This window comes from Dreissena polymorpha, chromosome 6 (genome assembly GCF_020536995.1).
Source record: "Dreissena polymorpha isolate Duluth1 chromosome 6, UMN_Dpol_1.0, whole genome shotgun sequence".
NCBI classification, from domain to species: domain Eukaryota; kingdom Metazoa; phylum Mollusca; class Bivalvia; order Myida; family Dreissenidae; genus Dreissena; species Dreissena polymorpha.
This window is the reverse complement of record NC_068360.1, coordinates 115501953-115525730: the sequence shown is the minus strand read 5'-3', so window position 1 is coordinate 115525730 and position 23778 is coordinate 115501953. Positions and strand designations below refer to the sequence as shown.

Sequence of the window (23778 nt, the reverse complement as noted above, 5' to 3'; positions counted from 1 at the left end):
GCAATTTATAAAAATAAAATCCTTGTTTATAGTTCGTATTTATACAAAGACACACGTATTTATAGGTTGTGTGTATGATAATAAAATTAATGCTATTGCATTCGGGTAAAATGTTTATTTTTTATTCAGTTTTGAGCAAAATGATAATGGTTTAAGACACATTGTACACGGCCACTTTACACGGTTGAATACAACAAATGTCATCGTTAGGTCAGAGAAAACAATTCTCAAAATGTTTTGGATATGCATTTTTATAAGTCTGCATTATCTATGTAACAACCGAGTGTGGCAAGCTCAGACCGAGAAGGCATAGTTTGAAAACAAATCTTGTAAACTACGACTTACGATTACAATTGGATGTTGCATTCAACTTCTCGGTTTGGGGATTTCTGAGGAACATATTATTAAGATTTTGTGTTAAAGAAGTCTATATGGACCGTACTCTGTGAAAAAGGAGTTTAATGCATGTGCGTAAAGAACAGTCCCATATCAGCCTGTGTAGTCCGCACAGGCTAATCAGTGACTACACTTTCCGCTTTTATGATTTTTTTGTTAAAAGAAAGTCTTTTCATTACAAAAATCCAGTTGAGACGGAACGTGTCGTCCATTATTTGCCTGTTCTGACGGCACAGGCTAATCTGGCACGGCACTTTACCCACATGCATTAAAATCCTTTTTCACAGAGCGCGGCTCATATTATACTTTCGATACCCAGAACGAGGTCAGTTTTTACTCAAGGTACATAATTTGAGAAAATTTTTCAAAAGATTCCCCTAAGACGGTATATAAAAAATGGCGATAATTATGGTTTAAAAGAAGTTATTTTTCTAATCTTGAATATCAATGCATGCTGTTATTGAGTATCGGAGTTGTAAAATGAGCTTCATATGTAGCCTTACTCTGATAAAATGGGTTTAATGCTTGTGCGTAAAGTTTCGTCCCAATTTTGCTTTTAAGGGACCTCACTTTTCCATTAAACGAAAATATCATTAAATCGGAAAGTGTCGTTCATAATTAGCTTGTGCGGACGAATTAGGCTAATCTGGGACGCCACTTAACGTATATGCATTAAACTCCCTTTTCCCAGCGCAAGGCCCATATATCAACAATATAAACATTTTCGCTGTTTTTGAAGGAATGGTGGGCTATTTCACATTTAAAACAGCGGCATTTCAAGTTTCAAAAATATCTTTAAACTTCTTTTATAAACGTAAGTTCTTGTTGGTTGCGATGTTTATTGTTTCGATGATGGACAACTATAAACTAGAAATGGCGGCGACGCGTATTCCCACGCCGCATAGATGTTATTTTAAAAATCAATTTTGGGTGGGCATGGCCTATGCTAAAGGGGCCCCGGGATGGGTAATGTGGACATGGATGGTCGAGCTAGACCGTGTCGTCATAAGAGATGTTCAGTATTTAATTTAATTTGAATTCAATTGGTGAATAAATGAAGAAGTTATGTTAAAACAAAATTTTGTGTGGGCGTTTTATATGTGGGCGGGCGCCCAATGTTTGGTAATGGGGCCATGCATAGTTGAGATTGACAGTATTGTCATAAGAGATATTTAGTATCAATTTGAAGTAAATCGGTGTACAAATGAAGAAATTACTGCAAAATAACCTAACAAAATGAGTGAAAATCTCTTACCCAGCCCCACCCCAACCCATATTGGCCACTTTCTCCTCCTACACTATAAGCACTAGTATCTTGAAACTTACACACACAGTAGCTATGAGCATATGCGCGACGGTGAACTAATTGGAATTTTGATCTGATCCCTGGGCCAAACGTTGGTAGCATGTGCGTCGCATGTTGTTAGTAAAATGAGTGAAAATGTCCTCATTTTACCCCATATTACCCCAATAACGTTTGACCCAGGGGTCAGATTAAAATTCCAAATAGAGCACCGTCGCAAATATGCTCATAGCATATGTGTTCTTGACCTAGATACTATCTAGCTACAACTTCTTACGAATTTCGGTGAAGATTGGATGAAAACTATTTGAATTAGAAAGCGGACACTGTTGTGGAAGCCGCCCGCCCGCCGCCCATCAAGGGTGATCTTATAATACGTCCCGTTATCAACGGGCGTATAAAAAGGGCAATATAACGGGGGCATGATTTCTTGGACTCGATACATAACATGTTACATTACATAATTGTCACTATGGTGTCAAAAAACAAGATAAAGTAGGTTGATATGAAACAGATGCTACTGTGTTACTCTTTTGGTATGGCCTGTTTCTGACCATTAGGGCAATGGTTTAACAAAAACTTTACATTACAACTGAACACAATTTTTAAACCACATACTTCACCTTGATTCGACACAGAAAAAAATGTGTTTTCTTTTTTATGATTCATTCGCAAAGGTTAATATCATGTAGCCCCCTGGGTGTGGTTGGCTTGCATCGTAAAGGTTAAACAAAATATTGCAGAAGACAACAACATGATGTTACATATAACCACTGTGTTCATTGTTTCTGATGATAATATATTTTAGGTATTTTGCTAGATAAGTCAATATGAACATTTTGACCACTAGAGCAACGCAAGTTTTTAACACAGGTACGCAATTAAAAAACACTCGACTGATTATTTTTTTACCAAGTTACATGCAAGATAAACACCTAGTTGTTTCATATTTGTTTGGCACGGTAAGCCAAGAATCAAAAGTTAAGTACTTATTGAAGATTATGGCAATGGAGGTTTAGAAATGGTTGATGTCTCATGTTAAAAATTCTATGGTTGAACAGACTTATTACATAGTAGTACATGCCATGGGTTTGCACTTAAAACTATACTTTTATCAGACTAATATAGTTGACTTCGGAAAATGCTATATTTTGTCATGTGGAAAAAAGATGTTTTATCCATTTTTGAAAGACGTCTTAGAATCTCTCACAGATTTTAACGACTATTTTCCAATAGACAATATCACGAAGTTGCAGGAACGTCCATTATACTTTAATCATAAGCTTTAATTGGACAATGACTTTTTTATGATTCTAGCTGGTATAACAAGGCAATATCGTTGGTTAAGGATATTATGAATAACATTGGAACATTTTAAACTAGAACGAAATTTGAACAAAAACTGTAATCTTTCTACTATTTGAAGGAATACTACAAGCGATTAAAACATACTCATGATTGCATAAACTTGATAAAATATCAACCATGTATAATGATTATTGTATAATGATTATTGTTTCCCAAACATTCCGAGATTTGTTAAGCCCATATTGTTGCACAACAAAAATAACCCACATATAAATACAGTAACATATTAATACAGAACCATGACATTCCAACAGGCCAAGTAAAATGGAACAGCCTTTTCAGTATTGAAAGCTCAGAATGTGAAAGTCTTCATGCATGGGTATTTAAAATCAGAAAAGATTCATACAACCAATGGTTCCAAGTGAGACTAACTCACAACATACCAGCCACAAATAATGTGTTAACAACGAAAATAAGTGATTCAGACAATGCACTTTCTGTAGAATAGAAAAAAAGACTTTTGTTCTGTTATTTTGGATTTGCAATGCCATACAAATGTTTTTACATCACATCACATCTGCTATTAAAACATTGATAACAATGTTAGTTTTGATTGTAAACCCTTTATATTGGGATCAGTTGGTAAACAATCTGAAACGTATAACATTTTATGTCTCGAAGTAAAACGCTTTATTTATAACTGTAAACGTAGAATGGTAAGCCTACAATTCATGGTCGCCGAAGTAGCTGCAAAATACCCTCTGTAGATATACAAAAAAAGGATTCAACACACATTTATACAAATTCGTCGGAAATGGTCGAATCTCTTTTTAATACTTATTTACCTTTATATTTATTAATACTTTTGTGTTATATTTTTATATCCTTGTCATACATTATTGTAACATGACTGATACAAATACAAATACACAAATACAATTTTTTTTAAAAGTCGGTTTGTACAGAACAAGTATAACATTAGCGATATATCGCTATTGACCGACATAATATAACAACATACATATAACAAATAGACACTTGAACATTACATGAAATTTATATAATATAAACAAACAATATCATCCAAGGGTTGAGACCAATTACAATAAAAAAAAAAAAAAATTAAAATAAAAAAACCTGTTATACAATAAACATGATTATTTTATATTACAAACGAAAGAACTATGGCATGTTATACAAATAGTATTAAAACAGTTTTAAATATTATAAATTAAAGATAGCTTAATAAGAATAAACAAACATAATTGCGCTGCAGTTGCTGATCTTGGCATGGGTCTGCTATAAGAAAAATAAGGTAAAAGTCTGACAATGAATATGGATACAGAAGTGTGACAGATAAAAAAATGTATTAAGAGAAAATGTTTCCTCTAAAATCAGATTCGACAGAAACTGATCAGCAGCTACCTCACAAAGTCACAAACACAAGAATAATGAGTTATTTAAAATGGTACATACAAGGTATATTAGAATCTGATGCCATGATAAAAAGGTAAACTGGGCAACTGCCATTTATATGTAAACAAATACAAATTCCACTCACAAAAAACAAGAACAATAATACTAGCCTTAGTAGGTGCTACATCTGCAATCCCCCCGTCCCACGAGCCTATCAGACTTCGGAACTGGTTAAGTCCCATCACATCCCTGAAGTGCTGGGGTAACGAGTTCCAGAGCCTGGGGGCTGCGGAACGGAAATACTTGAGACCATAACTAGTACTTCTTACCCGTGGGATTTCAGCTGTATTAGTCTACCTTACAGAGTAAGAGTTATTTTTAATTTTAATAAGATCATGAAGACATGTTGGTGTCTGTTTATGTATTATCTTGTATGTTTCTTTAGCCATTTGTCTTATCCTTCTTATTTTTAAGATTTGTAGTTTTGATTTGTTAAGCAACCATTCATAATCAGACTTATAGTCATTATAAATAAACCGCATTGCTCTTTTCTGTATGTTTTCTATTTTCTTAGTGTTTACAAAGATTCCTACCAATACGCTTTAGAACATTTAATTGTCTGGATGCCTTTTTACAGAAGTTTGAAATGTGTTTGTCAAAATTTACTTAAAAATCTATTGAAACCCCTAATAAGATAACCTCATCCTCACAGTTTATTTTGTTATCTGACAAGTAAAAGAGATATTAGCTTTGTGAGTTTTAGAACATATTGCTATTGCCTGAAATTTGTCAGGATTTGCTTGCATTTTATTGTCTGAGAACCATTTTATTAAGGATATACTGTCATTTTCTAAGGTAGATTTATTTATTTCTAGATTATGATGTGCAAAAGATAAGGTATTATTATCAGCATAATTGTACAGATTACTGTTATGAACAAAATGGGAAATGTCATTGATTAATATATTAAATAGGACGGGGCCCAATATTGAGCTTTGTGGTACACCTTTATATATTTCTTGAAGGTCACTTTTAAATTGACCTATTTTAATACATTGTTTTCTGTCACTCAAGTAACTATTGAATAATAGTAAAGATTTTTCAGATACACCATAGTACTTTAGTTTTAGGGAAAGGAGGTCATGAGGCAGACAGTCAAAAGCTTTGGATAGGTCAATTAAAACTGAGGCAACGTATTTGTTTTCATCTAACGCCCTTTTCCAGTCTTCGATTGCTTTCAGTAATTGATTGTACTGTAGTTTCTCAGTTTTCCAGCGGTGTTTGTATGCAATTGTACAATCCATATTGGCGAATAAATTGTAATTAAAATAAAACAGTTGTTTTGCTAATCGTGTATATCAACGCATGATGTTATGGGATGTCTTAGTTATAAAAATGGGCAAACTTTTTTGAATGGTAATATAATGCATAAAAATGCATCTTTGCTCGTCCATTATTGTATTGCGTTGTAACAATATTTTCAACAAATATAAGTAAATCAAAGCACAATTTAACTATGGGAATCGGCTCACGTTCTGATATGTCGTTCAAATCATCAAATGCTGTATCATCCGTTTATACTATTACGAGTTCAATACTTGTTAGACTCATCTCGGCCGTAATAAAAGAAGCATATTTTTCTAGCGATAAACTCCTATAAGTACTGCAAATCCAAACAAAAGATGACACACGTCATAATATATATATATATATATATATATATATATATATATATATATATGTGTGTGTGTGTGTGTGTGTGTGTGTGTGTGTAAAGCCCAATTGTAAGGCTAACATGAATACACTTAATGTGAAGTATGTGACTGAAAAATTTATGCACCAAATTACAGAGTACATAGCATCAAACGATTATAACATTTAAATTGAAATAAACATATTTTTCAAAAGTACTTTGGTAATACTTGTTCAACACCTTGCAGCGAAAATCTGTACCCTGGGATTGCTGAAAACAATACTCGTACATTCTGAATTGAAAGTTGTATGAATGTCTGATCAGAGGGACAATACCATTTAACAAAGCCCAAAGATACAATATCAATACCTTATCATATTTGACTCATTGTTGTTATCTCGGCTTCAGCTATTTTTAGCAAGGTCGTAAAATGCTCAAGTCAAAGAGAGATTAACGTTAGTAGTTGTGTTGGTGTTATTATTATGATTATTATTATTATTATTATTATTATTATTATTAGTAGTAGTAGTAGTAGTAGTAGTAGTTGTAGTAGTAGTATTAGTAGTAGTAGTAGTAGTAGTAGTAGTAGTAGTAGTAGTAGTAGTAGTAGTAGTAGTAGTAGTAGTAGAAAAGGTAGTTAATGTTTCTGTAGAACTAGACTAAATAGTAGTTATATTTCTAGTAGCAGTATTTATTATTATTATTATTATTATTATTATTATTATTATTATTATTATTATTATTATTATTATAATTATACGGATTATATTATCAATATTATTATACTAAAGAGCTCAATTCTTGTATATGATTAACATTCGACAGGCCATAAAGACAAGCACTTTGTTATACAATTTGTTCTCACAGACTCATGACCATGCCCGTTTAATAAGGACGAAGACATACATGTAGAGGCGTCCTGTATCCTTCATTATTGCCAGTCCTCTTGCCAGTCCTCTTAGAGTTCAAAATCGATGCAAAAAATGGTAGCACTTTCGGTCAACAGGTTTTCACTAGTGAGTGAGTGTTTGAGTGAGTAAGTAAGTAAGTAAGTAAGTAAGTGAGTGAGTGAATGAGTGAGTGAGTGGCGACTGAGTGAGTGAATGAGTAAGTGAGTGAGTGAATGAGTAAGTGAGTGAGTGAACTTTATTTATTGAAAGGCTGATTCTCGCAACTCATTTGATTTTGAGGGATATTTATGTTGGTAATCGTTAACGTAATTTAATTTTGAATGATTGACAGTGAGCTTCGGAAATGGGCTGGTGTGCCGAAATCAGCATTTACAGTTTCTAAGTCCTATACATTGTCATGTTTATATGTAAATAATAGAAAAACGAATTGTTTTTATTTTTTATTGTGTAAAACAAATGGGCGATTTTGATGGTTTTTGTTGTCGTTAAATTTTTTGTTGCCTTGTTATATGTTTTTATTGTGCTTTGTACAACTTTATTTCGTTGCAAATCTTGTTTACAATCATATAGTATGGTATTATTTTGATGCACAATTAAGGTAAATAATACATTCAATAGAACTAAAGTGGACTCTTTAAGAAAAGAAACGTGTACTGAAGTTTTTATCATTAAAATTAATATATTTTATAATCATAATAATGTTGTTTGTGAAACTTGTGTCAAGTTAAGTTGCGTCCACTTCTTGATGTTTCCATACACTGTAACTTCTTGTTGTTTCCTTACATTGTATTTTGTTTGTGTAATATCACAATACTGTTCAAAGTTAACAAAAGCAAAATGTGATGCATGGTTACAAGCCTTTCATTGAATAAAACAAATTGTTAAACCTAACTTAATAAGTATTACGCATGTTATCTATCAGCGTAATTCATAAACGGAACATTGTTGAAGTGTTTTTATTACATTATTTAAATAGACAGTTTAACTGATTAATGCGTAACTAACAGTTGAATGAGGAATAATTAACTTTACATAACAACTATTTAACAAAACTTTATATTCATTGAAATCAAAGATTGCTATGCATATCACTGAAAGGTTAGTAACGAACATGAAAGCAGATTTTCACATTTTTTTTATATTTCAAAACGTAACTATATTCTCATGAAATGCGTAAAACAATACATATGCCCGAGCCGCAAGTTTATGTAACATTAATGTCTGCACACACATTTCTATCTATAGTCTTCCCTGCGAGAAACAATAAACGGGAAGCAAAAGTCGCGAACATATCCAATGAGAGGAATAACCATAATATAAACAATAATAGTATAATTTTCTTTCTATACTGTTATGGTGTACACATGGTCAACAATAGCAAAGAGTGCTCCCATAAAATTGCTATTTCATCTGATATAAATCAAAAAAGCAAATTGTTATTTTTATAGGAACAATTATAACGTCAACAGTAAATAAGACTTGTTAAATTTGATGAATTCGTACAGCTTAATAAAAAACTTAAAATATGTGTTTTCGATAGCCACATTTATTCAATGTATGACATTCTCATAAATTAATGATACACATAAACTTTCGTCGTAATCATCTTGTGCATCGCAACCTAATTTGATAAAGGAGTCGTTCTGTCACTTGCACAGAGAACACTGATAGTCTTATCGTTCGAATGCGGTGTTTTTAGAATGTATATGTATAGCAGGTGGATTGATAATTGATGGCTGCACTGGGCAAACAGACGGATACATAATTTAGAACGTATATCAAACAGTAGTGGTTTGTAGTTTTCCTTTAACCTATATTTCAGATTATTTAACACGTAAACATATATTTATATGTTTTATATAATTATAGTACAACTTATTTTTAAATACATGATAATATGAACGCTTCGAATACTAAATTGTTTTTAGATGTAAAATCATTTATATAAACGTCATATAATTCCGTTTATATTTTAAAAGAATATATATTCGAACATGGAAATATTATCTAAGATTGAGCATGTTTTGCTTATTATTGTAGAAACGAACGACCGGTTTCAAATGGCAACCAGCAAACAAGAGGCTCGTGAGGAAGTTTCCAGTGATATGATAGAAGAATGTATTGCCATTAACATTTGCGAACCATGTACGCGAAAGCAAACGCCCAGTAAAGCAACAGTGTTTTGCAAAACCTGTAACGAGCATCTTTGTGAACCTTACAGAAATAGTCATATAATTTATTAATCGGGCAAACATGATACGGTGCTTATTGAGAATCTGGATTCGGCACCAGTTGTTGTAATGATGAAAGGTATGGACAAATGTCGCGACCACGATAAAAAGATTAAGTTTGTCTGTGAAGATCACTCCAAAATCTGTTGCAATACATGTGCGTTCAATCACAGGAAGTGCGACAACGTCAATGCACTGGCCAGTCTATCAAGTAAAGAAGGACTAGAGTTGCAGGAATTGTATAGTACGCTCCTTAAATTGGAGACCGAGACTTGTTCAATCATAGTGGACTGTAACCTATCAGAAGCTGCATTCAATGAGGCCAATGCAAATCTTCTGAAAGAGCTAGATGAAATGAAGGATCGTATTATCGAGATATTTGATAAAGCAAAATCAAGGATGGTTGCAGAGGCAGAGAACTTCAAAGCCGAGGAGATGAAGCGCTTAGGCGAAAGGACTAAGGCTACTTCGAACGTGAATGAAGACATCCATGAACTGCTACCGGTTAGTTCAGCTCTTATAAAACATGGAAAACCTCAACAAAAATATATCATCTCACACATTTTGAAAGAGAAAATAAAATATATAGAAACCCATATCATCGAGCAACGAAACAAACATATCACCTCAAATGTTGCCTTAAACTTTTCAAAACAACTATCGTCACTTCTGAAAGAGGAAGAAGGAATTGTAAAACTGAATGCAGAGCGACACTTGACGTATAAAGGTTTGTTTTCATTTGATGCAATTACGAAATCTTGCAAATAACACGGAACATGGGCTAACGTCTTTAGTTTTAGTTTAAATATTTTACTCATATATCGTTATTTTTTAAAGTTTTTTCAAATGCTTTTGCAAGAAAATCTGTCATTTTTGTCAGAACGGCTTCAAATTGCAATTAAATAATAACTTCTCTTAAGTGTAAAACAGTTTGTTATCTTGACTAGAAAGCACGTCTTTTTTAGTCCGATCGTGTTGCATGTTTTATAATAGAAATACATTGATATCTACCTGATATAAAGGTGCCTAATATAATTATATGACGTCAATAGGATGTATTTCAGACAATACTCGAATGTATGCCATGTTATTCGAACTTACCTATGAAGACATATTTTGGGGTAAAATATAATCAGATGTAACTAAACAAACAATTTATACAAATATGTAACATATATAAGACACAAAAAGCAACAAAATAGTACCAATAGCGTAATGATTAACAAGTCTATCATCATACTTTGTAATATTCCGGCAAAACATTACAAGTTGCAGTGATTATATTTCATTATGTCTTTTAAAATGGGGACCTAAATGCATGATAGAGGAGGAAGAGTAAACAGAAAAACATAATACTGCCATAAAGTTATGTAATATATCGGACTTTAACAGGCTTGGCACGTATAAAACAACTGTTTAACGTGTTCCGCCGTTCTTTTATTTTTAGCCTCACCCGATATATTACACAGAGTAGGACAGTAACATGTTATTATACATGATGCTGTTTATATGTTGGTATTCTTCTATATTTCATGTTATATAGCACCTTACAAGATTTATAAATATGCCGATGAATTGTTTGTTCCTCCAGATGCTGTGCAAACAGGTCCGACTAAATTGCAAGAATCGTCTGAAGTTAAAAAGGAAACCACCGTTTTAAATAAAGGTAATATTACGTTAGTTTTTAAGCATGGATATAAAATTAAATGATGCATAAGCAATTCAGGTTGTTTTTTTCCGAGATCGACGAATTACAAATTTTCCACTTTTTTAAAACAAATTCACAAGTAAAAAATATACATTCTTAATTTCGCAATATTACACTACAGACAAAACATACGCTGAAAAAACGTATACGTTTATACAAGAAAGTGGGATAATGAGAACAAATGTAATTGTTTGAATATGTTGTGTCTGATTGTTTGCAAACTAAAATATGCATGTTACAAATGTCTGTTAGGACGGTCGCTTGCTTGAATTTGGTTTTGTTAATTTATTCCTAGTTGTAATATGAAAGGCTTGTATGTTTTATTAAATATATCAAGTTGCGGTATTTTCATGACAAACTCCACACCTGAAACGAGGATACTTATCCCCCGTTCTCACAGAGCTTCGATTTAACGACGATCAAAACACGATATGAAAAAGGTTTGGACCGGGGCTGATCGAGGCCGATCGGAGTGTTAATCTAGCAATTTTGCAAATAATGGTCTTCATTTCGACTTTTTGTATTTGCCTTCTTTTTTCTTGTTTGCCACGAGCCCGCTACGCTTTTTTGAGCATGTTCAAAATAAGCGTGGCGAGAGCGTAGAGCTCTTCGATCATGAAGACTCTACCGCGATCATACTGCGCTTATGAAGACTCCACTAGGTTTCTCCTGCGATTTGTCACGATCGGCCACGTTTTCGGCCACGCTTTGATCGTAAAAGAAGCGGCGTCTATGTGTGAACGGGGGTAAAATAATTGTAAAGGGCAATTCGTGTATTTATTTTATTTATCAGTCATAAGATTAAGAGTATTTATTGCGTATGCGTCAACATGGCGGGTTAAAATTTTAAAGAAGTAAAATAACATCAAAAAAGTTGAAAATTTATGGAATAAAACGTGTGATGATGAATGAAATGCGTTTTAAGTGAACATTTGGATAATTACCTATGACCAGAAAACGCAAACCCTCCAAAGATTCGCCGGATAACGGTCAAGCAAGTTCAAAACCAAATACGAACAAACGAAACAAAGGGGAAAATGGCGCAAAATACTCAAGCATCACCCGTGACTAATCTAAGCGGACAAACACATGCGAGCCAGGCTGGTCAGTTCTATGGCAGTCCACAACTAACGCAGATACCAGCTCACTCTAGTGACAATATTATCTATGAATATTTTACTGAAACAATCCATGTCATCGTCAGAGTTATTGTTTAACTACAAACTTGATACAAACTTGATAAAAAGCGTTTTTTCCGCAGCTGGGCATCCGAAATTATAATACCAATTCATAAACGTAGAGACGTATCAGACCCAAATAACTATCGAGGAATTACGTTAATAAGTTGTTTAAATAAACGTCTTAAACAATGGGCAGAAACAAATGACATTATAACGGATGCACAATTCGGCTTGAAACCAAACTGTAGCACGGTCGATGCAATATTTTTTCTAAATGCCCTTATAGAAAAACAGTTTCAGAATAAAGATAAACTATATTGTTGCTATATTAATTACCGGAGGGCATATGACGTCGTAAATCGCGGTCAATAAGTAAGCGGTGGAGTAAGATGATAAATGTGGGCATCGACGGTAAACTTTTAACACTTATTCGATCCATGAACGATGGAGATAAATTACAGGTTAAACACATGGGTAGCTTATTGAGTAGTAACGTCGGCCTATTTCAGGAGGAGATAACCTCGCCCATATTTTTTCTCTCTTTATTAACGACATCGAATTCAATTTGCAAAATGGAATAAACGCCGGGATTACACTAGATCAAATATCGATATATCTATTATTATTCGCTGTCGACGCGGCTTTATTTTATTTCTGAAACAACGGACGGTATCCAAGAGTCATTACATAATTTAGCAACCTACTGCGATAAGTGGAATTTAAAGTTAAAATTGAAAAAACTAAGGTCATGGTATTCCGGAAAGGTGGAATAATTACTAAAACGTTAAAATGGACTTATAACGGTCAAGAAATAGAAATTGTTAACAATTGTGGCCGCAACAATTACACTGTATGGCAAAGTTTTAAAAGCAATGCATTCTGTGTTCTCTCTAACAAAGGACACGAAAGTACCAATAAATAGTATGTTTTATTTATTCATTGCATATGTATCATCAATTTTAAACTATAACTGTGAGGTTTGGAGACATATGAAAGCGGAAAACATTGAGCGCGTTCATCGTAAATTTTGTAAAATAATATTAAATGTAAAGCTGTCAACAAACTCATTATCGCTATATGCCGATGTTGGTCGATTCCCCTTGTATTAAGACAGATATGTCAGGATCTTGAAATACTTTTTGAAATTATATACAGTAAAACAGAGTTATTGTAATCTTAAACACATTTTACTATCACAAAGACTATAAATTGAACGCAAAAATAACACAAACAATCGGTTATTGAGAGTACGGGACATTCTCAACCAAACCGGTTTTAACAATGTATGGCTATTTCCCGAATCTGTGAACTCGAATCAATTAATTCCGTTACTTAAAAACAGATTACGAGATAAGTATATTACTAACTGGAATGTAAGTGTAACATCATCTAGTTCAATGATTGCATATAAGAAATTAAAACCAATATTTGAAAGATCTGCGTATCTTGATATTGTTGAAAATAAAAACATAGGAATATCATTGCAAAATTACGTTCGTTGACTCAAAAATTATTTATTGAAACGGGTAGATACCAGAACATTGTCAGAGATCAACGCAAATGTGTTTTATGCAACCTAAATGATATCGAAGATGAATATCACTTTGTTATTAAATGTCCTTACTATGCCGATGTTAGGAATTCATTAATTTCAAAGTTGTCGCATAATTGATGTATTTCATGTCGCATATTCCTTGTTCGGTGTAACTGAATACATAATATCTGTCTTCATGAAGAAATGCATAAATGGGCATCATATGTCGTCGTCAAATTAGACGAAAAAAATGCACCAAGTTATGGCCCATGGCTGGGTTCACTAATTTGTTATGTCTATTGTAAGCACATGCAACACTGTTAATTTGTGTATATTTTAATGTTAAATGACAGGTGACAGTTAAACAAACGTGGTCTCGCTTAATTATTGGCATTTATATGCACAAGATATGTAAGTCACACATAAAGCCATCCCGTATCAGGTAATTCAACTCATGTTAAAGTCAATCATCCAGACAGCCGTCACCCAATTTATTTGTCCATTATTGTATAAATTGGCATCTGCGTTGTATGAAGGAGTCTTACCTAAACGGCCGAACATACAAGTCGCATTATTGCTGGCTTTCGCGGGATGGGCCCATTGCGGGCTTCGCATGTATCTTGTATTTGACAAACATTTTGGAAACGTTGTGTTGTGTTAATAAGCAGAAATAAAACGCAAAGAAATCAGAAATGAACTTTGTTGGTTACTGTGTCTTTTCCACGAACGATACATAATTACGTGACACAGTACATTTTATGGAGCCGTGTACCATGGATACGACCGAAGTACGATCACAAGTGCGATCACGTGCCGAAAAAATGAAAACATCACAACCACAACGCGACATGAATTCAGGTCAGTTGTTTAAAAAAAATTATGGCAAACTTGGAGAGGGAATTTCAAAATTTATAAAGTAGAAAATGAAAGTAAAAGGCGTCATGACAACGAAATTTTTAAGAATTGTTTTAAAGAATTTTATGTAGTTAGATGTTAAAAATAATAATGATGATAATTAATCATGTACGAAAAAATTATGCAAGTATCAAAATCATACAGTTTTTCATTGATCTGTAGTTTTTCTAAAATATCGGGAAATTAAGAATAAAATTAATAAAAAAGAAAGTAATTTAAATTTACAGAATTTTCTGAGTTATAGAAATAATGAAATTAGAGGCGAACAAATCATTGAGAATATTTAAAGAATTTTGAATAAATTGTGTATGATTATAATGTAGATTGTATACGAACGTGCGTTTTTTTGCGCACAAATCCATTTTAAATTGTTGGTATTTTTTGTAAAATTCCATTTAATTAAAACGTACAAGGAAATAATAATATCTTATATAGTTTTGTTTATTATTTTAATAAAGAAACTTTGGCGGTGGTTTTATTTATTAATATAATAAAAAAAACTCGGAGATGATACAAATATTCAAAGAATTTACCTAGTATTTTACATTGGCAGAATTAAGAATTTAGGAATTTATATCATTAAAGACAGTTTTGTTTATTATTTTAATAAAGAAAATAAGGCGGGTTTTGTTTCTTAGAATGATAAAGAAAATTAAAGAGGACGAATAGATAAAATTATTGGAAAATTTAAAAATAGTTTCAGAATTGTAAAAGAAATAGGAAATAAGAACAGTAATGGTAATTGCGAATATGAATAGGGCAGACACTTAAAAAAAATATTATGTAAATATGTATATACGTCATTGTGTTGATTGCAAATATATGTAGGATATCGGTAATATTGAAGGTCTTGAGTAATTTTAAGTAAGAATTTAATGCGATCTGACGCGTATAGAGCAGTGAAAATATAACGATATGTACGCATTAAATTTCTAATATAATTGTTTAAGGGTTACAATTATATTTTATGAGCACGGCTGACTGATCAGCGTTCGGACATACCGAGCCCGAGGTTCTGATAACCTTAGCGTCCTCATGAGTTAGAGAATTTATCCCTGTGCCATCGAAGCAAATTACGCTATGGACAGAAGATGCGATGTCGCATAAGAATTATTTGAGTAGTTCGATTAGGAGCAAAGACCTGAATTTTGAAGTATACCGATACGTGTTCTTATATTATGAATGCATATATATAAAAGTCTGCCTTGTCATATTTGCGCATTTTTACAAGTGCACAGGTCAAACATGTCAATAAATCTATGCCCAACGGCAAAACTATAGTGATAAAGATGAGGTTTATGAAACCATGATATGAACAGGTACGTCTATCATTACCCATTACTCCAGGTCAATAAAGTGGCGCGCGCCTGTCAAAAATTTACCGGCCGCACGTGCGTAAAATGATTATGCCTAAGGAGGTACACAAGTCATATTAAGTAAACGGCTTGTCAGATGTCAAACTGTCATGTACTTATCCGAAGTTTGTTTTGAGGAATTGACTAATATTTTTTCGTTGTAAAGAATTTATTTTTTTGAATAAGATATCACAGTAAGTTGTCATGACGATATTTAACAATAACTAAGGGGATATTTATAAATGTTTGCCATGATTTTGAACAACTGATACTTGTATCACCACGACGCAGATAAAAATATCGAGATTTGAAGACAACGCCGAAGAAGAGCGACTTCGCGAGACAACGCCTTCCACAACGAATAGAAGAAACAAACAACATAATTAGAATGGAACATCACGGCGTTTACTCTCAAAGTGAATACCTGGTTCTATCACTAAAAGAAGACCAACGCCAGAAGATTTCGAAGGACAACAAGTGACGCAACACTGGACACAATACTTGTGACGTTAAACACTATAGAGTAGATGCAGCCGTTCAACTGTTTGACGTGCGTAGATAACGCATTTGGAATGATACTTCCGAGGCCTAAGACATCAAGGAGAATACTGCTATAGTTAATACCTCGTGAGCATTATGGCCAATAGAAGATCTTAATGTCCCAAGAGAAATGAAGACGCTGGAACCAAGAACAAAAGTACAATCAACAACAACAGAAACAAAAATGCGATCACAAAGGTTTTAACATACGTCACAATTGATAAGCAACGCGGTACGCATCAACACCATATCCAGAGACAATATCACGATGGATTCAACAACAGAAACAACGACGTGATGACGGCTGGTTCAGCGACAAAAACAACAGAAACCACGATGACATATCCAGCCTCGATGTGAACCTTGATACGCAGATGAGTGCAACCGACCACGTGCGATTTGCCTACACAGTTTGGCGATAGATAGAGCTTCTTCACGACAGCAATGGTAGATAACATCACCCATGAATCAACATAGACAGAAAACAACAAACCAAGACATCTACTTGACAGCAACAGGTACATATTCAACCCGGGCAATACCTTCTTCGAATGGACAGCACAGGAGGTCACTAGTCAAACAACGCCTGTAGTGTTACGTGGACAATCGATCAACGTCATTTAACATTGATACATGATATTGTAAGACACTTGTCATTCAGGATTTGATCTTTCTAAAGATTTTAAATCATAAAATATAAAATCTTTCTTTAATGAAAATGAGGTGTGTCGCATAATTGATGTATTTCATGTCGCATATTCCTTGTTCGGTGTAACTGAATACATAATATCTGTCTTCATGAAGAAATGCATAAATGGGCATCATATGTCGTCGTCAAATTAGACGAAAAAAATGCACCAAGTTATGGCCCATGGCTGGGTTCACTAATTTGTTATGTCTATTGTAAGCACATGCAACACTGTTAATTTGTGTATATTTTAATGTTAAATGACAGGTGACAGTTAAACAAACGTGGTCTCGCTTAATTATTGGCATTTATATGCACAAGATATGTAAGTCACACATAAAGCCATCCCGTATCAGGTAATTCAACTCATGTTAAAGTCAATCATCCAGACAGCCGTCACCCAATTTATTTGTCCATTATTGTATAAATTGGCATCTGCGTTGTATGAAGGAGTCTTACCTAAACGGCCGAACATACAAGTCGCATTATTGCTGGCTTTCGCGGGATGGGCCCATTGCGGGCTTCGCATGTATCTTGTATTTGACAAACATTTTGGAAACGTTGTGTTGTGTTAATAAGCAGAAATAAAACGCAAAGAAATCAGAAATGAACTTTGTTGGTTACTGTGTCTTTTCCACGAACGATACATAATTACGTGACAAAGTATTATATATCTCGCCCAAATATGTTCAAATTTATCGAACTACTTAATAGTTCAAATACAATAGTGCTAAGAAAACTAGCCATGGTTTGTTAAAAATGCTTTAAAATGCGAGAAAGTGTCTTATATATGTAGGATAAATTATATGTTTTTCACAAACACAATATGCTTATAATTATGTTATACGTGTTGCAATTACTAAACTACATTTTTACATTATGTAATCACTATGTAGTAATCTCATCCGTGTGACATCCTTACTTAAACATGTGTTTTTCATTCCTTTAAAATTGATATTTCTTCAAAATGATGTATGTTTTGTATTTAATTAAACGCATGCTGTTATAGCTTATGTATGTTTATGACGATGAGCTGTATATGCTTAAGTCGAAATAAACTATTCTGTTCTGTTCTGTTCTATTAATAAGCCAATGAGTAGCTGAATAGTGACCTTTTGAACATTCAGTTTAAATATGATACTTCTAAATCGTTTTTTTGTATAATGCAATTAAAATGCTTACGAATGAATATCGATCACTAATATTAAGAACGGCTTCAAATTGCAAATCATGATACATCTTAAGAGTAAATAGTTTATTATATTGAATTGGAAGCACTTATGTGTTATTCGGATCTTCTTGCACGTTTTATTACACCACTACATTTATATCTGCCTGATATCAAGGAGCCCTATATAATGTGTTACATCAGGTAAACATAGTGTATATCAAACAATGTTTGAAGGTATTTAATGTTACTAGAAATTACCTTTAACGTCATATTATTGGGTAAAATAGAATCATATTGAACAAAACAATCCAATAATGATTTTTAACATTTGTAAGACGCAAGCAGCAACACAATAGTACGTCGTAGCGATTATATTTAACTACTTCTTTAAAAATCACTGCGGGGAATCACGTAGTTTTATTTTGATATGGAACACTGAAAATGGCAGCGTCATTGTCTCGGTACGAGTATTATTTTTTCTTTTTGAACCTATATGTTTCATTTTAACTTGCTAAGACGTAGCCTATCATATGCGGAATCGACTTCCGCGTGTAATGATACCTTACATTTCATATAATACTGAGTAGTTTTCTCCCTTACCCTTTGAATGTGTACACATAGTTTTCACGGATTTAAAATAATTATTCACAAATATGATAAATATCGACACTCCTTAAATCCTTTTCGCACTAAATATGAACCAGATTTTCTTTACATTACAAACAACTTGTCTGAGGGTCTGAAAACTTGGCAGTTTCTGCATAATAAATCACAAAACAAAAACGGAATACACACTAATGATATGTTATATGTTAATTATATGATATGTTTCACGTATTGTCTAAAGGCGAGAAATAAAACTTCGGATATTCTCAGAATAATGCAACATTTAAATATAATTCCAGTTTTTCTATTACCATATGTTTGTGATAAATGTGACAAATTTTTCGTCCAAATGACAAACATGTATCTGGTGAAATCTGGTTTTGTATCAAATAGATACATAGATAAATACATGTATCACAAATACTAATTATTTTAATACTTTGAAGCGCTAGTAAAAACTATTTTTTTTATAAATGAAAATCGTGAAAGCATTTAAAATACCACATGATTTTTGTGTTTTCCAATATCAACTTTAATATCGTTTTGACGAAAAAGAGCTTGTTGTCTCATAGTATTCTTACTGTACTTAACATTCAAAAACTGAACGTCAACACTGATTACTACCCCCCTCCCCTCCCCCGCAATTTGTCGACCATGTGTTGAAAACGGCGAAAAATCTAACACAAAAATTAACTGCGACCGTCTCGTCACTTTACTGAAGTTTTATCTTAATAATGGAATTTATAACATTAGTGCATTTTGTTAAATATTCGTATTATGCTTAATTTTCGCAGATGTTTCTCCTACCGCACGAGCCGCTCGCACTTCTTCAACCTTGCAGAAGAGTCCGAGTAAATCGTATTTGAGCCACCAGGTCACTGCAGAATCTGCGTGGAAGGCACAACCGTTTTGCCCCGTAACATCGTTCCAGTGTAAGTTGTAACATGTGTTCTATGGTGAAATCTACAAATTCTCTTTATACAGCATTAGTCATCAAACTTTAAATAAACCCGAATAATGTAAGAATAGAAAAAAAGTTTTGTTTACAGGGTTGTTCATGGATTGGGTTAAGCCAAAAGAACAAATGAATAAAAATTGAAACATTGGATAATGTGCTTTAAGAACGATTGCAATCCTTCGATTTAAAAAGGGCTTTTGTAGAACTGCACAGTCCAAACATTCTGAATGCTTTAGAGCGTTATACATGTATTCAATCTGGCACAAGTTATCATGTCATATCATATTTTATTTAACGAGTCCAGTATTTTTGTAAGTAAGCGAGCCATTGGTGAGTTTAATAAAATATTGAATGAAATGACATAAAATGCAAGATATTTTTATCACATGATTTAAAATGCGACAATTACAGAAATATTCACACAACCGTGATGATTCGTGACGAAATTTGACGTTGCAACGGCATTTCATCAAAATAAAATGCGATTGGTCAATCTAATACACACCAAACAATAAAACGCTTATATTATGTAAAGTATATTACACATGTTTAAAATAAAATATTCGTCATGCTTATATTACATGGTATTTATACGCAATTTGTCACATCCGCCACTAAAACGGTGCAATGAAGTTTGAGTATTGTTTTGAAACCCATGTCCTGGCATGGAGTCGATCCATCTTAACATGTCCAACTATTTATGGATCATAAATGACAAAACACAATCGAATAAACCTGGTGTTTTGGGTTTTCTTCTTCGAAAATGCTTCGTTCCCCTTGAGTACATCCCTACATTCCGTGCGTTGTCAATGTGTCTGTACACTTCTAAAGTGCCATCATCAGAAATTGCAAGAATGGTTACGTGAATATTTTACCGATTTCGAAACAATTTGGGTTGCAATGTGTCGGAATAATCGGCTATAAACAGTTATAAAATACAATTCGAGAATAGTCATCTGTGCTTAAATACAAAATTTTTTTCTCACTCACTTTTCTGAAAATGCCTAATATTCACAATACCATCTTACCTGTGCCTTGTTAAATTAGCGTTGCTGTAGAACATCCGTCCACAACATGTGTATGGCGCTACCCCCGTATGTTTTTGTTCATGATCGCTTAACCCTGAGGCGCTTCGAAAAGCCTTGCCAAAAGAAAACTTCGACACAAATCAAGTCTGAAAATAAATATTTACCTAGCTCTTTCACAATTGTTACGTGGCACATATCATACATATTTTATTCCGTGAAATATATCTTTTTTTATTTACGCGTGTATTTATTTACATATTCCAAATGATGTTTCTCAAATTTCTCCTGCAATAATATGGTATGACCTATGTTTATTTTATGAAATGTATGACACGATGCCTTTATTCCGTGAAAACTATCATTTTGAAATAAATTCAAAGGGTAAATGAGAAAAGTAGGTAGTTAATTTATAAAAGTAAGATATCATTACACGCGGATTTCGATTGCGCACATGATACGCTACATCATTTCAAGCTATATCCATATCGAAATTAAACCACGTGATTCCCCGCAGTGAAAATGGGGACGTACATGCATTATAGGGGTAGGGTAAAAAGAAAACAGGAAATATCCCTATTGTTATGTACGATATCAGACTTGGTATGAATGAAACAATTGTTTGAAGAGCTCCGCCGTTCTTTGATTCTAATCATAATGATCAATATCTGTTTGTTTTATATTATACTCCACGTTATTTTATTAATTATTTGTTCTTTGATCAACCACGTCCGATGCAAATCTAATAATTATCTGAAGTTAACGCGGAGACAACTTAAAAAAAAGTAATTATTGCTCGTGTTGGATCGATATTGATGCGACTTTATTAGAAATAATTCGTGATGGGTTTAAATTGTATTATGAAAACCTTGCAAAACAGGTTGATGAAATGAGGGATCGTATTGTTGACATATTAAATAAGGAAAAACAATGATAATTAATGAAGCGGATGGTTTAAAAGAGGACAAGATGAATCAATAAGGCGAAATAAATATATCTTCTTCGACAGTGAATGAAGACATCAATGAACTGCAACCCCTTAGGTCTGCTCTTTTCGAACACGGAACACCTCAACAAAAGTATATCATCGCACAAATTATCGAGGAGAAAGTAAATGATTGTATTTTTACTTTATTACTTTTGATGTATAAAGTCGTCAAACCCTTAACCCCCTTAGCCTGTGCTTTGCAATTCATTTAACGATTATTTTTTATTTTGATAAAAGGTGGTAGGTCGATGCCTACGCTACCTAGATGAAACTAACCCACTGCTTTTAAATTATGTTACAGATTAATAACTATTACTGTTATTCTTGTCGCAATCACTTAAAATTTGTACAAAAACAGTTGCTATGTTTAATTGTTTATTTATAAATTACTTTATTTGTTTCATTCAAAACATCGTAGTACATTTACCCACGGGAACCAGTTTTTCTCGTTCAAATTACGTACTTTTTAATTGAACCTTTTCATATAATTATTGCAATCATGACTTGAAGCGCTATTAAAATTTGAAGAAAAGTACGTGAGTTGCCTGTTACAACTCTCTGCTATCACAACGGATATTGTTAATAAAACTATTGTGCCATAAAATGTCATGTGCGCTCGCGTAGTAGTTTTGAAATTCCAAACATTTTAAAACAGTGAGTAATGGCACTTTCACCTCGTTAAAAGTTTTGCTCTGGAGCTGCAATGGTGGGCGTAGTAGTCTATGGGAATTCGCTTTAAGAGCCCTGTTGCGTTTTTTATAATTTTCACATCTTGAGATCAACTTTCATATGCCGCACAATTGTGTTTCGCGTAGTACTGATTTCAGAAAGAAAAGACTGTTTTCAAAGCTTAGTCCTCTAAGTATTCTGTTCACAGATGCACGCGTGATAATTGTGGCATTTCTTGGTAGGCTTTCGTAGGGAAACGGGATGATACTCTAATAGACGATTTAAGCCATGACTGTTTCCGTTCAGACGTTGCGACAGTGCTCTCCATCACTAAAGAGACCGGTCAACTTTCGATGCTTGGTTTCTGATTCTTTCGAATAATTTATGATTCCGTCACCTTCTTGCCTTAATGCAATCTGCTTCTCTATCACATAGTTAAAGAAGTTCAGTTACCAACAGCTGCTTCCGCAATCACGTGCCTTACTCGGTTGTTCTGCAACTCGTCTCTTATAAAAATAACCAGAAGATTCCCATATGTATATTGACTCTTTCATTATTTCTATCTGGTCGTTAAGGACTGTAGACTATTCAAGGTGTTCCTCGGTAGTTCTAGTTTGATTATCGCTTGCATTAGTGCTTCGCTGCGTCTTCTTTTGTGTCTGGTTGACAGAACATTTGAGTTAGCAAGTCGGGGTCTTTGTTGTACTTGGCATTCGTAAACTGGAAACTCGGTATGCAGGAGCATGCGGCGCCAGCAACAAAAGAATGGAGATTAATGAAATTCTGCACGTTCGATAGGGTGTTTTGAGGACCGCGCCCGCTCGAAGAAGTCCGAGAACGTCTTCGATTCCACCAACGTACTACGAAATGCTAGAAGAGACATCATTGGTGGCCTGTAGTGTAATGAGTTCGATATGGTCATCTAAGTTGGGAAGCTCAGGCTTCGTCTGTCTATCTGGTGTTTTTCACTCGTCACCGACTGGTCTCCATTATTCTCTTATTATGCAACGAGCTTGAGCAAATAATGTTTCGCACACATGCACGAAAGAATTAAAGTTTTTCCCAACATACATAATAATACATTAATTATGTAAGATTGTTTAAGCTTTTCGTGAATGCATGAATACGTTTAAAGACATTTTAAACTTAAGAACGAACATGTGTGAAGAAGTATCGGGATAT

General features: G+C 33.6%; 1 protein-coding gene across 1 annotated transcript in view; it reads left to right on the top strand.

Annotated features, from left to right (window-relative positions):
• LOC127833254 (uncharacterized) overlaps positions 1-23778 on the top strand; it is a 182598-nt gene that overhangs the window by 153923 nt on the left and 4897 nt on the right. The window contains exons 3-5 of the mRNA XM_052358418.1: positions 9721-9985; positions 10850-10924; positions 19751-19888. Of these exons, the coding sequence (XP_052214378.1) occupies positions 9721-9985; positions 10850-10924; positions 19751-19888 (478 nt within the window). The remainder of the gene's footprint in view (positions 1-9720; positions 9986-10849; positions 10925-19750; positions 19889-23778) is intronic.